Source organism: Carassius gibelio, chromosome A22, assembly GCF_023724105.1.
Source record: "Carassius gibelio isolate Cgi1373 ecotype wild population from Czech Republic chromosome A22, carGib1.2-hapl.c, whole genome shotgun sequence".
Taxonomy (NCBI): Eukaryota; Metazoa; Chordata; class Actinopteri; order Cypriniformes; family Cyprinidae; genus Carassius; species Carassius gibelio.
In genome coordinates this window covers 14,529,200-14,546,870 of record NC_068392.1, presented here as the reverse complement: position 1 = coordinate 14,546,870, position 17,671 = coordinate 14,529,200, and the positions used below count along the sequence as shown (strand labels likewise).

General features: G+C 38.5%; 2 protein-coding genes across 4 annotated transcripts in view; both read left to right on the top strand.

The window, feature by feature from the left end:
- LOC127942477 (adhesion G-protein coupled receptor G7-like) overlaps positions 1-17,671 on the top strand; it is a 163,515-nt gene that overhangs the window by 108,667 nt on the left and 37,177 nt on the right. The window lies entirely within an intron of this gene.
- LOC127942648 (adhesion G-protein coupled receptor G7-like) overlaps positions 2,686-17,671 on the top strand; it is a 92,454-nt gene continuing 77,468 nt past the window's right edge. For 2 of the 3 annotated variants that reach the window (XR_008149365.1, XM_052538503.1), the window contains exons 1-8: positions 2,686-2,942; positions 3,038-3,151; positions 3,241-3,344; positions 3,438-3,590; positions 6,500-6,591; positions 6,697-6,827; positions 7,214-7,318; positions 7,415-7,572. Coding sequence is in view for 2 of the 3 variants with exons in the window: in XM_052538503.1 (XP_052394463.1) it covers positions 2,846-2,942; positions 3,038-3,151; positions 3,241-3,344; positions 3,438-3,590; positions 6,500-6,591; positions 6,697-6,827; positions 7,214-7,318; positions 7,415-7,572 (954 nt within the window). In the remaining variant the exon portion in view is untranslated. The remainder of the gene's footprint in view (positions 2,943-3,037; positions 3,152-3,240; positions 3,345-3,437; positions 3,591-6,499; positions 6,592-6,696; positions 6,828-7,213; positions 7,319-7,414; positions 7,573-17,671) is intronic. The other variant, XM_052538504.1, reaches the window with a different exon arrangement.

Below are 17,671 nucleotides of genomic sequence, written 5' to 3'. Positions count from 1 at the left end.
AACGAAAAAGGGTCACGATTGTGTGTTGGAAGCGCAGGCGGTGAGTAAAACTGCTTAAAATATCTCTGCCTCCTTGTTAGTGCGTCCGCCTCCCATCGGAGACCCGGGTTCGAGCCCCGCTCGGAGCGAGTCCTTGCTGCCGCTGCTCTCGTTCAGTTTCAGCCTTCACAGCTGTCACAGCTTTCAAACGCTGTCAACACAACTGGCGCTCGTGATTCTTTAGCTCCGCCCACACGTCACGCCTCCAGGCGCTCATGTTTTTCTGGGAAAAATCTGTACAGACTATCTTTCTCTTATGAATATAATCAAACTAAATACTTTTTGTAGTTATGAAGGATGCAGTACTACTCTATAGGTACTCAAGATTAACATGAGATTGAGTGAAAACGAGCATTTCACCCCCCCCTTTAAATTAATGTCCCCTTGCAAATTTCACAATGTAGTGAATCTGCCACGGTGAGAGTGCAACTGGATTTGAGAATAAAAATAAATAAATAAATAAATAAAAAATAAAAAAACCTTGGACATTATTCGAAGATAAATTGTCCTGAAACAAAAGTCACATTTGTTTTTGTTCGCAGTCAAAAATTACCATATTGGAAATTAATGAGAAGCAAATTTCATCTAATGTTTGGTTCTGAACCTAAACAAAATCTTTCTGAAATGTTTTTTTTTTTTTTTTTTTGAGATATCAATCTCAAATTTGGAACAAAGCTCAGGTTGGAAACACAACTAAAGTTTAATTTGGAAATTTCATTTTTAGGTCTATGCTCTAAAAGTTATTAAAAAGTAATACAAAAGGTAATAAATATATCGTAACTATTGCATAAATATAATTTAGTGCCATAAAATCCTCTTAAGATACAAAAATGAAAAAATCTAACAAACATATACAGTAAATATTATATTGAAATGCAAAAGTCTTGTCACTTTGATTACCATTCGAACAGCACCAGTGTTAAACTATAAAAGTGTACTCAGCTGAGAGATAAGCTGATGTGTGTGTGGGAGAAAATATCATATATTGTCTTAAAAAGTAAATAAATAACAGTGCATGAAAACAGTTTCTGTTTCTGATGTTTATTGGAGCTGCATCAGATAAGGCAAATTATTCATGTGCCTTAGAATTGCTTTATTAAACTCAATCACTGATGAAAAATGCCAAAACTTCATTCAAATTTGAAAAATAATCAGTTTTCTTGTTCCTATTAATGAATATTATGCCCAGGAAGCTCTTTTAGTATGATCTGCATCAGTATTTAACTGCTCATTCTTTCAAATAATCAACAATAACTATCAACGTATGAAACAAACTCACTGAGACTACTGAGATTTTATTTTCCATCATTATTTTATTATATCCATTATATTACAGACAAAACCTGAAGAACAGTGAAACTGTGCCATATATTCCCTGACCTGCTTTGCAAGCACTTGAGACAGTGACTTGAGCTCCTCTGACAAAGCCTTCACTCCTATTGGTTGTTGCTCTAAAAAGTTGCTAAGAATTTACTAAAAAATAATCATATGTCACCTACATCCTGTTGCAAATCACTGTCGCTCATAGTACCAGAAATTGTTCAGCCTTCCACTAAAATGAATCAATAGATCATGTTGGTGCATGTTGTTGGCAATGTGGAGCTTTATTCAGACTGGGTTTTCCTGTCTAAGAAGTCGGATCTTGGATGAAATATAAGTAGGCAAGCTGGACCAGATTTAGCAAGACTAAAGGTTGTTTGTTTGGACTGTTGTTTATGTTTTGTCTCTGTAAACAGCTGTTTTTGAGAAGACTTGGTGTCAATATACTCCAGAGAGCACCACCTTTAACACATTCCAATATACTTCAGAGAGCACCACGTCTAACGGATTCCAATATACTTCAGAGAGCACCACCCCTAACACATTCCCATATACTTCAGAGAGCACCACCCCTAACGCAATCCAATATACTTCAGGGAGCACCAACCCTAACACATTCCAATATACTTCAGAGAGCACCACCCCTAACGCATTCCCATATACTTCAGGGAGCACCACCTCTAACGGATTCCAATATACTTCAGAGAGCACCACCCCTAACGCATTCCCATATACTTCAGAGAGCACCACCCCTAACGCAATCCAATATACTTCAGAGAGCACCAACCCTAACACATTCCAATATACTTCAGAGAGCACCACCCCTAACACATTACAATATACTTCAGAGAGCACCACCTCTAACACATTACAATATACTTCAGAGAGCACCACCTCTAACACATTCCAATATTCTTCAGAGAGCACCACCCCCAACACATTCCAATATACTTCAGAGAGCACCACCCCCAACACATTCCAATATATTTCAGAGAGCACCACCCCTAACACATTACAATATACTTCAGAGAGCACCACCCCTAACACATTACAATATACTTCAGAGAGCACCACCCCCAACACATTCCAATATACTTCAGAGAGCACCACCCCCAACACATTCCAATATACTTCAGAGAGCACCACCCCCAACACATTCCAATATACTTCAGAGAGCACCACCCCCAACACATTCCAATATACTTCAGAGAGCACCACCCCCAACACATTCCAATATACTTCAGAGAGCACCACCCCCAACACATTCCAATATACTTCAGAGAGCTCCACCCCCAACACATTACAATATACTTCAGAGAGCACCACCCCTAACACATTACAATATACTTCAGAGAGCACCACCCCTAACACATCACAATATCCTTCAGAGAGCACCACCTTTAACACATCACAATTTACTTCAGAGAGCACCACCAACACATCCAACAGCAGCATCAGTACAACAATCAGACCCCTGTCCACGACAATGACCGTGCCGAGTCTGTTGTGTGAAAACAAGGGTATCTTACAAGACGGGATCTGCATCTGCCCAGATGATTGGACTGGAACTACCTGCAACATTCGTAAATCCCATTGAAAATATTACATGATATGCAGAATGTATGATCTTGTAGAAGGCCTCAAGCTTACTAACAGATTTTATTTATTTTTTTTACAGCAAATTTCTGCCCTGAACAAAAGCCCACACCAACTAGCAAATTCCATTTTCTAAAAACTGTCCTAGGCCAGTTTGCTTCCTCCGTAGAGAGATGTCCACCAGAAACAACAAATGGTAGTTCTCTCTCTACTAGCTTCCATTTTATCACAAAATGCAATACCAATATATTTTGTCTTTTCTTTTTTTTTCTTCTTTTTTTTCAGCTGGCATTCCCCAGGCATCATCTCTCTGTAATATATCTACTCACTCATTTAATCCTCCAAACATTCTCAGTTGTAGTTTGACCCTGGATGCCATTAATGAAGGGGTAAGTAATCTATGCCTAATGCTTGTAATATATAGGCAGTCTGATTTTATTGAAATGTCATTATTTATTTATTTATTTATTTATTAAATCAAGATTCCTGGAGCTACTCCCGAAGAAAAAAAGAACTTAGCCTCCAGCACCCAGATCCTCACATCCATACCAGAACGGCTAACACCCCTCAACATCACAAATGCAGCTCAAATTACCAACACCCTGCTTTCTGATCAACAAACTACAGAAACTACGGTACTTAATAAGCCTTAAGCAGATATTCATTTCCAAAGTTACTTCAAGATTTTAAAGATACAACATGTAAAGACATTATTATTTTACTCATTTTTACTTTTTTATTTTTATTTTTTTGTAATCTATAGAAAAGTAACTGTAATCTGGTTACAAGCATTTTAAAGTATAATAATATAGCTGCAAGCTGCGATTTTTGGGTTTCAAGCATTTTAAGGACTTTATAGGGGACATAACGTTGCAGGTTATTTATTTAAGCATGGTTCCCCAAAGGGAACGAGACACTGCATCCGAAAAGGCCATGTGAACGCCCTTCAGCGTGACCAGCTCTGAATAATATGTGTAATCAGTCTCATGAATGGGCATGACATCACAGGTGGGTGACGTAGTGACCAGGAAGCTATGAAAGCATGTGTGGTGGAATGAGCGTCAACTTCTAGGAATGAAATCTGGCAGGGATGCCGGAAGTATGGCCTTGAGATGCAGCGTCTCATTTTCTTCGGGGAACCATGGTTACATACATAATCTGGGACGTTCCCGTTCAGGTACTCGAGCTGCATCCAAAAATGCTATGGGAACGAGAATGCCTGCAAGTCCCTACCTAGTGTGTATACAAGGAGCACAGCTTAGGCAAGAGAATAGAAGAATAGAAGAGATGGGAGTGGCTCGCAGATCAAAATCATAAAAATGTGAGGGGCATGGACCCTGGATAAGTGGATGGATAAGTTATATATAACTTATCATAGTCAGATAAATAATGAATTTAATTCCTCAGAATTAAATGCAGGTAAACAACCAGATGAGTATACATGGTCTGGCTTGGTAAGATTCATATCATGAATCAAAAATGATATATCTAACTTTTCATAGTCAGATAAATACTGAATGTAATTCCTCATTATTAAATAGAGCCAAACAACCAAACGAGTAAACACGTGTCTGGTGTGGTGTTTCACATCAAAAACTGAAAATGATGTAACACACGCGTTGCCTTGTGAGACCCTTAGTCATATAAACAATATTAATCTCCTCTGTGATAAATAGCTGCACCTGCGAGTTCACTGTCAGATGTCGAAGAAACCGCTCTAGCTCTAGATCTAGGGAATGCAGGCGGAGATAGGAAGAACCATCTCCAACCTATCCGGCAGATCACGTCCAATCCCCGCAAACTTAGTCCTGCCGAGCCTCAGCAACAGAAGGACCGGAATCATAAGATTACAAGCATGGACACACTCCTCAGCACGTGGCCGGAGTTTTGTATCTGATGTTTATGTAACTGGTGCTTGTGCCACTGATGTTTATGCATCTGATGTTTGTGCAACTGTGAGCTCATCAATGCCAAGTGTCAGTCTCCTCAGAGAAAGACAGGCGGAGCGTTGTGCCCTCTCCTTGGGGGGATGGACCGCAATGCAGGCTTCCAAAACCCTGAGAGCGGGCGCCAGCGAAACCCGCGAGCACAACCACTGCTCCGCCTTCGGCGAAAGCGTGACCAGCACCACGAGAAATGCTAGTGAAGGCTCCCTCCTCAAAGAGAGCCTTCTGAGAGAGCTGTCAACTCCCTCTAAAGCTTATTCTGCGTGCTTCGCTCTCAACCAGACAACACACTGCATGTGTCCCTACCCCAATATTATTTTTTCCTATCATGGGCAGGGAAAACACACAGCCTGAACGCTACCTGCTTTAGCCCTAAAAACTTCTCTTGACTGAAGTTTGATATAATGGAGCTTATCAGTGGACAAACAACACTAAAAAAGACTCATAAACATATAGTGACTGACACACACACTGAGCTTCGTTGAATGACAAATAGCTGACATTCGTTCCAAAACAAGTGCTTTTATAGCTCCCTGGTCGCTACGTCACCAGCCTGTGATGTCACGCCATTCATAAGACTGATTAAACATAAGTCGTTCACATATTGTTTTTGGATGCAGCTCCAGTTGCTGAAGGGTTACAGTTTCTCCCAATCTTGTTAGTCTTTAGTAACTATAGAGTAGCATTGCATCCTTCATATCACAGAATAATCTTTAGTATCAGATTCCTAAAAGAGAGATACAGTTTTATACGTCTCTGAAAACAGTCAAGCTCCTGGCGAAGAAAGTGCAAACTTTGAGAGTGGTCAGTAAAGGTGCAGTCTTTGGTGTACAGGGAGAAGAGCAGTGGGGAGAGCACATGTCCCAGAGGGGCGCTCGTGCTGATGGTGCTACTGTTTGAAATTAATTTCCATAGTTTTACTAGCTGCTGCTGGTGATCCAATGATAGACAGAGCCAGGAACAGAGAGATCTGGAAGAGTGTTGAGATGATGGAGTTGAAGGACGAACTGAAGTCCACAAACAGGATCCTCACATGAGTCACAGGTTTGCCTAGATGCTGCAGGATGAAGTGCAGTCCATTGTTCACCTCATCATCCACAGACCTGTTTACTTGATAAGCAAAACTGCAGGGGGTTCAGTAATGTCCTCCAGACAAGCTAACAGAGGGGAGTTGATGGAATTGTTAAAGCGATAGTTCACCCAAAAATCTAAATCATGTCATTAAAAACTCACCCTCATGTCATTCCAAACCAGTAAGACCTCCTTTTATCTTCGCAACACAGTTTAAGATATTTTAGATTTAGTCTGAGAGCTCTCAGTCCCTTCATTGAAACTGTATGTACGGTCTACTGTCCATGTCCAGAAAGGTAAGAAAAACATCATCAAAAATCAGTTTTAATGATATAAAACAAGTGAGTCACGAGGAGTACTTTTGATCAGTAATTTTTTTTTATTTATTTTTTTTAAGTTTCACGTGATATAGACATATATACTAATTTGACTAATGCATGTATAACAAAGAACACTATATGTTATTTCATGTATTACTGAATACCATCCACAATTGCCTTAAGAAACATTTTCTACTTTATCTGCAGGATATTGCCATATCAGCAGTCGCTACAATCAGTCAGCTCCTGAACGCAAGTCGTGAGATGTACTCTTCTGTTGATCATACTGCAATTTCTGAGTAACAAACATTTCACACTCGCTGATTTGCCACTGACAGTACCATAATGGTATGAAAATTCATAATCACTAAATTTTTGTCTGATGTCATATTGTGTGTGTTTAGACTAACACAGACTCTACAGAAACTCTCTCTGCGTGAGGAACAAAATCCATTGTTGGTGCAACCGAAAATGGCTGTGCAGTCACTGAAGGGACAGAAGCCAATCCGACAAGTGCAGTTAACCTTTTTTAAAGGCAAGTGTCTGAAGTTTTAAAGAAAATGTGTGTGTGTGTGTGTGTGTATATATATATATATATATATATATATATATATATATATATATATATATATATATATATATATATATATATATATATATATATTAAGCAGCAAAACCATTGATTATATCATTGATTCTGGAGGATCATGTTACTCTAGACTGTCATCACAAGAATAATTTACTATTTAAAATATAATAGAATAGAACACAAAAATGTTTCACAAAATTACTATTTTGCTGTATGTATAATCAAATAATGCAGACCTGGTGAGCATATAGAGATTAATATATATATTATAATTTAAGCATGTTAGCATGATTCTAAAATACATACTTATCTACTTATCTTAATATTTCCAGGGCTGAGTGATAACTTTTTACCTGACAGAATTAAGCTGCAAGTAACAGAGGCTGAGTATTCCAAACATACAGTTGACCTTCAAATGAATGTCAGATTCAGTGAAGGTAAAGCTGGATTCAGACTCTATTCTACAACTTTTCCTTTACTTGTATTTTGTAATTATTTTTATTTTAACTGTAACTATCTCACTTTTTCTGTAGATTTTAATAAAGATATTGGATTTGTCCTCTATGATAATGATCAGTTCTTCCAGTCAAAAAGCTTTCAACCTTCTTTGGATACCAAGAGAAGAGTGATATCTGCTAATCTTCAAGAAAATTCTGGAATTGATCAGGTTCAGTTTGCAGTCACACCATCGGTAAGCAGCTAGTCTAAAATCACACTTCTTGCTTTTCAGCATGGTTATAATTACAGTGAAAAGTATGCAGTACCTTCCGATTTTCACCAAAAAATGTCAGGCCTTTTCTGAACTTTTTAAAAGAAAGATTACATTTCATTAACCATTTTTTGGTTCCCAAAAGAGCTTTTTCCGAATAGAACCACCTTTTCCCACTATAAATACACTTTTGTGGAATGAAAAGTTTCCACTGACATAAAAAAATTCTTCAAGCCAATAAAGAACCTCTAATTTACAAGGGGTCATGAAATGGGAAATCCAAATATTATTTATATTTGCACATTAGTTTTGAGTTTCACAACTCAAAACTAGCTCCCCAGTTTAGAATATTTATATTTCTTTTTGACCCTCCTGAAATTATGAAATTTTACACCACTTAACATTTATCATCACTATGCATAATTAAAGTTCCATGTTCTGAACAGCTCATGTTTTCCATCAATAATAACAGCGGTGTGCTGTTAGATGAAGAGTTTCATCCAAAACGGGATAAACGCCATAAAAAAATAAAAAAAAAATAAAAAAGAGTTTCCACCAAAATCAGTATTGTTTCATGTCAGTATTAAAAAGCCAGTTTTATTAGGTTATGTTTTCTCCCTTTTTTTTTTTTTTTTTTTTTTTTCAAATGGCAGAATGTGATATATCTGCTCAACTAATCACAGCGCACCATTCCACACACTCTTGACAGTAACAACCAGTCACAGTGAACCATTCCAAGCACTCTAGACAGTTATGGAGGCACTTTGAATACACTCTGCATCTTACTTTTACTCATCTACATTGTACTTTTTGATCATCTAACACGGACAGGACGATAAATCGCATGTGATTGTCATCTGCATCTCATCAGAAAAGCCAGTTTTGTGATTAATAGTACCGGTAAACCTCCATCAAATGCTTTCAGATGGGAATTATCCAGATGCATATACACAGAGCCTTAGATAACTGACAAGATACAATATATCGCATTCATTAGGTGAATCACATTCGATTATGAACACGATATTGTGTAACTTGTCAGTGTAAGTGTATTTATTAATGGCATTTATGTTTTTGTTAATACAGCACATAGCACTAGTGAACTAGTCAACTTCTTTGTTCTGTTTTGTTGGTCATGTTCTCGTTCATGATAACATTTTATTTTATTGTTGCAATTAATTTATAGCATTAAAAAGATTGAAGATTGTTGAAGCAATGACTGATGAATGTATTTTTAGTCCAGTGCTTGTTTACAAGCATTGATTACTATATAATTAGTATTGAACAAATTCAGAGTCTATCATATATGGATAAAAATACTAGATTGTGCATTAAAAACTTTCATATTTATTCAATGTGTTTATTGTTTTTTGAGAAAAAAAATTGATTTATTGCATTTTGGGATAAAAATAATATATTTTTATAATAAATCTTTCAAAATAAAAACCTGGATTTTAGGTTTAATGTTATTATAACCTAAAGGTGCTAAGTGAAAGTTTGAAACAGAAAATTGTGGTTTCATCTTGCCAAATTTTTGGTAAAGAAAACACATTTTACATACTTAAACACACTTAATCAAAATGGATTTATTGCGTTTTGGAAAAACTCTTCAGATACAGTAAAGTCCCTCAAACTCAGATGTTGTTCTGTCATTGGATGGAAAGTAACTCCAAAAACGTTGTGTGGCAGAGCGAGAACTATGGGGTGAGGTGGAGCATTAATTGCACTCGTGCTCAGCACTCAGGTTGATTTCACTTTCCTACTACGCCACCTTGGGAATTTCACCCAAGGAGTTAAAGCGCCCAACAGGGGCAGTCACAGATAGAAGATTACCATTAATGAAAATCACTAAAATCACAGTGCACACACACACACACACACACACACAGCCCGACTAATGTCAGTGAAAAGCACAACACACAGTGAAGGATGCCACCACCCAAAGAAGGTCACTCGTCTGCCCCCGCGTACCCAGATCCTGCCAACGACAAGAGAGCAATGGACATTTAGAGGTAGAGATATACACAAGTAAAACAAATAACAATACAAAATCTAAACTAACTGTAGTTCCAGGCAGGAACCAACTATTCGGTCCCGCCCGAGTCTACACGAATCAAAACCCTATTTGACAAGACACAAAGAATGAACAAACTCCAACTTCATAAACCACTACAATCAAATAGTTACAACTACAATCAAATAGTTACATTTTGGCGGTATAGCTCAACCATAATAATGGTTAAATGAAGTCAGTATTCAAAATCACAGTAATGAATTAAGACAAAAATACAAAGTCAGAAATACAAAACCATTTGAAAATGATTAAAAAAAAAAAAAAAAAAAAAAAAAAAAAATTAAAAAATATCAGTAAGACACACTTATACACAGAGCTTGGGAAGCACGAGAAGTTCACTTAAAAACATAAAGCTCATTGGAAGCATATCAGTCCCGTACTAAACATGGAATAACCCAATGGAAACAGGAAAGCAACTTTGAGAATGCACGGAGCATCGCACTTGATCAGAATGACGCCATTGCCTTTATCACGTGCCTAAAAACAAACAGAAAGTGTTACACTGCCATTTATTCTCTCCTGACTTCCGGCTTGATGAAGTATACTCATGATAGAATGTTGCACTGGGATTAATATCCCGAATTCTCGCGACTCATGTGGCCAGATATCCCAGATAAACTCGCCAGCGGAGAGTGCATATAGACTCTAAACTATTGTAAAGCATACAAATTAGTAGCCGCTCAGTTGAAGCAACCTCATTACACAAACATTGTACATACATGTTTTCCTTACCGGCTCAACCATCCACATTCAATTCTCCAACCCTTAAAACACCAGTAAATGACACAGTCAGTAGTTAAGCTCCAGCAGTCTTAATGACTAACAATACCCATCAACACTCCACTTCAACACAAGCAGCAAGGTGCATCAACGTCACAGCCCCGGAAAATGACACACACCTGCAACTTGCAACCTGTGCTCTTATACACCCATGGCCCCAGTCCATTGGCTAAACCTCAAATCATGAAATTAGGAAGGGGAAGTTGCCCATCCTGCCACATTTGCAAAGCCTTCCTAAAGATCTAAGACTTAGAAATGCATTGCTGAAATGGCATTAGAAGTGCAATGCTTCAAAATGCTAAAAACTTTCTTTATTTGAATGTGCAAATTAGACTTTGCATAATAGATTTACAGTGTGACTCTGCTGAACAGCAGTTCAACCATTAAGTTTAATCCCCACTCTATGTTAATGCACTGCTTTCATTGATGAACACACACACACACACACACCGCAAGAGAGAGAGAGAGAGAGAGAGAGAGAGAGAGAGAATGTCTCGGGTTATGCATGTAGACATATTTTCCCAAGAGGGAACAACACGCTGCATCTTGTAGCGGACACTTTGGGTAATGCTGCCAGAAGGACTGGTGTTTGAAGCACGTGTGAGGCAGGCACCCGTAAGTATAAATGGGCACAACCTGGTTGTCTGAGGGAGACTTGAAACTTGAAAATAGGCAAGAGCCAGGCATCGTAAGGGGACACAGAGTCTTATTCCCTCTCTGGGAACCATGGCTACATGTGTTAACTGAGACGTTCCCCTTCTAGGGAACTTACGTTGCATCTTCTAGCAGAAACCTTGGGGAACAGAATGCCCACTCAGTAGGGCTTGGAACAACGCGTCGAGGTCATCGATGGCGTCGACGCAAAAAATACGTAGACGCAAAATATGCGCACCGGTCGTCGACCGGTTTTTATATCTCTAAAAAACGTTTGCAAAACGTTTACCTTATGTGCGCTCAATATACGCGATGGCCGGATCAACATTCTGCCCAACGTTATATAACCAATCCATGGGTTTTTCTGCATTGATCTTTTTTTTGGCGGCTGTCAAAGCCTTATTTGATCGGTGAGTGATGTAGAATAGACTACTGCGTATGACAGGGCGCGTACGAGAGAGAGCCCCGGCTGCACGCGCACACTCACAGTCTTCAAACAACACGAGCGCTTCTTGCTCTCTCTCTCCCTTGTGCATATTAATCAAAATCATTAAACACGATAGAAAAAGGCAGAGGTGTCAAGTAAGTACAAATACTTCGTTACTGTACTTAAGTAGAAATTTGGGGTATCTATACTTTACTTGAGTAATTATTTTTCAGCCGACTTTTTACTTCTACTCCTTACATTTTCACGCAAGTATCTGTACTTTCTACTCCTTACATTTAAAAAAATAGCTTCGTTACTGCTATTTCATTCCGGATTGTTATCGTTCAGAGAGAGAGAAAGAAAAAAAACCTATCCAGATAAATCGCGCCATCAGGATGGAGTGAATTTGATTGTGGTTGGATGAGAAGTATACACATATACCATTCCGACACCCTATTGGTCCATACGCGATCCATCACACCTGAACATGACACAAGTCACATCACACTGCATAGACAGTTTTGGGTTCGTTTATCAAAAAATATATTTCTTAAAAGTAGGTTGGAACCAGTAGTATCCGATCGCCTCAGAGTCAGTCCGCTTAAATTTCAAATGAAACCGGCGTCAGTCCGGTCTCCTCCCGTCTTTCAGCGCGCTCTTCAATCCGCCGACCACAGTGGAGCAGCGCGAGCTCAAACAGAGACAGAGGACACAAGGTGTGTGTTTACCGATAGATTGTTAGAATATCTGTATCTGTGAAGTTCTTTGTCATAAATACAGCTTACAAAAGGTCACGATCAGTCGGTTTCTCATCTAGTGTAAAGTTTTCGCTTGTCACCGCTAATCACGAAACAGCTGTTTCCTTACACTTATTTAAATATACTTCATTTAATCATACGTACATACACTACTGTGCAAAAGTCTTAGGCAGTATTTTCACTTAAAAGAATGGTGTTCGGCCAGTTATTTATATATTTTGCTGTAGAGTGTCACTGTCAGTATAAAATATCAGTTTACAATTCCAAACATTCATTTTGCCATCGTCAAACTGCTTGTGCATTCAAAATCGCGCTAGATTATTATTAAAATTAATGGCAAACTACTGTCCTACTGACACATTGCAGCAAAAGATATAAGTAACTGGCTTAAAACCCTTTTTTGGGGTGAAAACACTATTCTTTCTTTTCCATAAGACTTTTGCACAGTACTGTATTTTAAAAACGAGATTGTTGCTACTTTATAAAGAATGAGCATACAGCCATTCACAGAACTGATTTAAGACAGGGACAGACAGCACTCATCTTAACTAAATATCAGAGTGAGTGACAGAGATACAGTAGAAACATTATGTGTACTTTTGTATTAAATAATGACCCAGATTGTGAAATACATTTATTAGCCTTAGATTAAGGGAAGCACAACTTGGGAAATGAGAGCATCCAAGGTGAAAGCTATGGATTTATTTTAAATATTTGTAATGTTCTTTAATGTTATCCATAGTTTTTTTTGTAGTTCTTTTTTTTTTTTTTTAGTATCGGTTCAGGCACGTTGAGGCACCAGTACCATTTTAAAAGTATCGAAAAGGCACTGGACCCTACTTAAAAGTTATTATTTATTTCTCACTACTGGCTCATTTGCCAAATGGGTGCTTTCTCTTCGTCCTCCACAAATTAAGCTACTGTAGGTAGTTGGGTAGTGAGACGTTTTAATAAATTATCGTTTGCGATTAATGACGCAAATGACAATGTTGTGATATCTAGGCTATAGAGCATCACAGTCCCACCCACAGCTGGTGCCGGAACTAAAAATTCAATGCAATTTCTGCATTGACATTTGGGGTATAAGCCATTAAAACGTAACCATACATGGTAGACTTAAAACCAGCTACGGCTGTACTAAGCAACAGTATATGCTCATATAAACGTAAAAAGATCATGGGGGCACTAACCTTGTTTTGATCTAAATGCCTTTTATTCGCTATGTCTTGGCTAAGTACTTCATTACCCACAATCCTGAACAATCCCACAATCCCACAGTGATGCATCTGATTGGTGGAGCTCGTATAACCGTCTGGTTAAACCCCTCGAAGGTCCGTGAAGACTGAAGATCATTAATAAAAAAATAAAATAAAATAAAAACCTGTATTGCGTTTTTGCACGGTAGACTTATCAGTGCAATCATGATCTCCTTGGCTGCCATTGAGAGTTTTGCAGGGAGGTTGGTAACTTTAGTTAGCATTATCGTCCACTTTAGCTAGGCTACTGTAGCCTCCATATGAAATGAGTCATATCAAGCATTTTATAATGCCACTGTCAAAACAATATTTAGCCTAGACATACCTTTTTGTGCATTTACTGAACATTTGTGTAATGGCAACGACATGTGTTGACAACTGAGCAGTGATTGCAGTCAGATACAAAGCACTGCACCATTGCTGACGTTATCGTTAACCACTTTCACACACGCACACAATATAAAATACACGATGATAAAATAAAAATCAATACACAATACATATATAAAACACTATTTATTTACACGATTAATACTGAAAGAACTGCTATTACTGCACATTCACTATATAAAATAAAATTCACTGGAGGAAAAAGTTCGCGCGAGCGGCCGTCATCAGATTTGGATGTCGCTCAAAAGGCTCGTTGCCTCGTTCGCAGTTGTGGCTTCAGTCGAATTCAATGGGGCGCGGTGGTTTATGGGATGAGTAGTTCCTGCGCTCGAAATGAAAATATGTACACAGTCTTGTACCTTTGACTTTTTTTGGATTTTGTCTTAATTTTTTCACTTGAAATGATATGTTATATGCTTATGAGTTCAGCCGTAGCTGGTTATCCTCACACATGCTCTAAAACTCTTTAGATACGGATTTTTCCGAAAGTGAATGGGAGAAATGAATGGGAAATTTACTTCCGGCACCAGAGCTCTCTCGGGCTGTGGGTGGGACTGTGAAGCTCTATATCAACTTTGTAACTCGTTACCCTCTGAACACTGGACATAGCAGACGTATGTACCGAATACAAGAAGCTATCAATCAAGAAGGTATCAGGATTATGAGTTATTTTTCATTTTTAGTTTTTGAATAATCACTTAGATTAATCATTCATTTTGACAGCACTATAATATTTATTGTAAATAGTCAACCACACAAGAGTAATTGTTTCTTAGCCTGCACCAATGTTCTTGTCCATTGCCCTCACAGAGTCCTGCAGCTAAGCTTGGATGTACATTTACATTCCATTCAAGGTTATTGATGACATGCCTCTGAAGTTTGACTTTTTGCACCATAACAATACTTATTGGCAACTAGTCATCATATCTCTAGCTCTTTAATGTATTTGCATTGTACTAAAATGAGTTCATTTTCAATGGGCATATATGTGGCTGAAACAGGTAGCCTAGTGCCTCCCAAATTTTTCAACATGAACATTTTAATATAACATTATAGTCATTATGGCCTTAAGAAATTTTTTTTTTTTGAGGAGGTGGGGTAGTGCACAATAGGCCCTTGTGGCACGGCCCAAGCTTTTGTTCTTAATGGCATTTTTTTCCTTACATTACTTTTACTTTTATACTTTAAGTAGTTTTTTAAACCAGTACTTTTACACTTTTACTTGAGTAAAAAGCTTGAGTTGATACTTCAACTTCTACAAGTCTTTTTAAACCCTAGTATCTATACTTCTACTTGAGTAATGAATGCCAATAATTTTGACACCACTGGAAAAAGGGAGAAACACCAAAGTTTCAAGCGTGCTCGCGCACTCACATTCTTCAAACAACACGAGCGCTTCTTGCTCTCTCTCTCCCTCGTGCATGTAAACCAAAATCATTAGACACGATAGAAAAAGGGCGGAACGCCAAAGTTTCACATGGAGCATTCAGAGATTTTTTTTTTCTCCATGACAGGCTGCTGGCTCCCACTGTTATTTTTATTATTATTATTTTTATTTTATTTTTTTTGGAAAAGCACTCTCTGTATTAGCTTAAAGCCCTCAAGTTTACATTGGTTACATTGCAATGTTAAGGAATTCATGTTTTTTTTCATTCAGATATGTAAATCAACATGTATAAATTGTTAGTAGTCAATTAATGGGGAGATAATCGAAATCGAATCGTAATCGTTAGATTAATCCATGCATCGAAAAAATAATCGCTAGATTAATCATTTAAAAAATAATCATTTATCCCATCCCTACCACTCAGCCATGCCGCAGCACGTGCCTGTCCACATGGTGAGAATGATGCCTGGGGCCACTAACATAGCTATAAAAAATTGGGAAACAAGCTAATCAGGTGGGACACCTCATTAACTAAGCTAAGCTAAGAACACATACTGTATATCATCTGAAGGCTATGTTACAATAGTCCAAAGTGTTTCGAGCCTGATGTAAGCAGCATCTCTTTGTGCTCACCTGCTTTTGCACCCAACTCCTAGAGAGAGGAGGGTCAAGTGTGACCATGCTAGTCTTCTGTCTATGATTCCCAGATTGAAATGTGACCTGCCATCAATATGCGCCCAGAAGTGGTCTGGATGGCAGGGCAGAAAGAAGACAACTGACTCTGAAAGAGAATACTCACCAGCTTCCACTTCAAAGGGGGTGTCTTTGCGTATCCATGCTCAGCCACACCCTCAACATTAGCATAATCTGCTTGCTGAAAAAGATGCAGCCGAGCTGAATACTGTCTGTCCCATGATCTCACTAACCCCATGTGCAGGTCAGGAAGAAAGAGGAGACTCCTGGGGGAAGAAAGGTTATGACCGGCCAAAAAGCTCTCACCTAATCTGACATGGGCAGGCATCTGCCTTTCATGTAAACAGACTAAATCCATTCTCTTAGTGGCAGCACCATTACTCCCAGCATTCCCTGCATGTGTGTCTGAAATTAGGTTGAGAGGATTCAGTGCTCACACTATCATCGCCATCATCAACCACATCCATTTCCTGACTCTCACTAGATGAACTCAATATAGCACTATCCACATATCCGATAACCCAAGAGAAAAAACATCAGGATCCTGCTGAGTACTCGAGCTTGCAGGTCCGTAACCTTCTCAAACCTTTCTGCAAGCTCAACCTGAAAACCCCACTATCTGAACCTTTGCCATGCCTAAGCAGAAGTAGCACAAAAGCCACGAGATGCAGAGGCTTGTCCCTCATCCCTTGAGGAGAGAGACAAAGGTGAATGGAGCTTTCTCGTTGGAAATTCGCACAACAAGTGTATTCAGAGCCCTCAAGCACTGAATACGCGTGCTCCTCACCAAGACAAATAATGCATATATTAAATGTGTCATCGGGTGTCAGCAAACTCGGTGCAGAGGAACACACTTTCCAAAATGCTCACTTGCCTTGGTTTCTTCATAATGCCCTTTACACGCACTGTCAAACAAATGATTCCTGAAGTTGACAAAAGTCTATGATGTGTTCGATAGGTGCCCTATGATACTTCCGGGCAACCGCCTGTGACATTATGGGATAAGTGAGGACCCCTGAGTTAGCCAATCACAGCAGAAGGCTTTTTCTTTTGTTTCTGCAAGAGATAACACCCTTTTCACATCTTCACTTTTCTTTCATGGTTTTTTTTTGTGAGGATGGAAAATTATTCTTCTTATTTTTGTCTTTTTTATTTTTACAAATATTGAACCTTTTGAATGAATGAATAAATGAATGACATTATTGTCATTGTACAAGCACAACGAAATTGAGTGCAGTACTTTGGGTGCATAAAAATCTGTAATCTAATAAACAGTACACATATGACTGGATCTGTGACACAACATTACACACAGAAGACGTCTCACATGCAACAGTAATATTCAACACATGGTGTTGTTTAGTTACTTGCACAAATGTAGTATGTTTAGTTTAAATTTTTACAGTATTCAAAACAGAAATAGCTTTGGCATAAAAACTATTCCTTAATCTGTTTGTTCAGCTTTTTAGAACCCGAAGGTAGCAGTTCTACCAGAAAGACTCGGAGAAGATATTGTAACAATTCATCCATTTATTTATGACCCAGCAAGCTATATGGTTGTATTTGGCGTAGGCCCCATCTGTAAATAGCTGTCCGAGGGTACGGATTCGGTATTTCCTGCCTGAAGATGAAGGCAGGGGCGCCGCAAACCCCCGTGACATT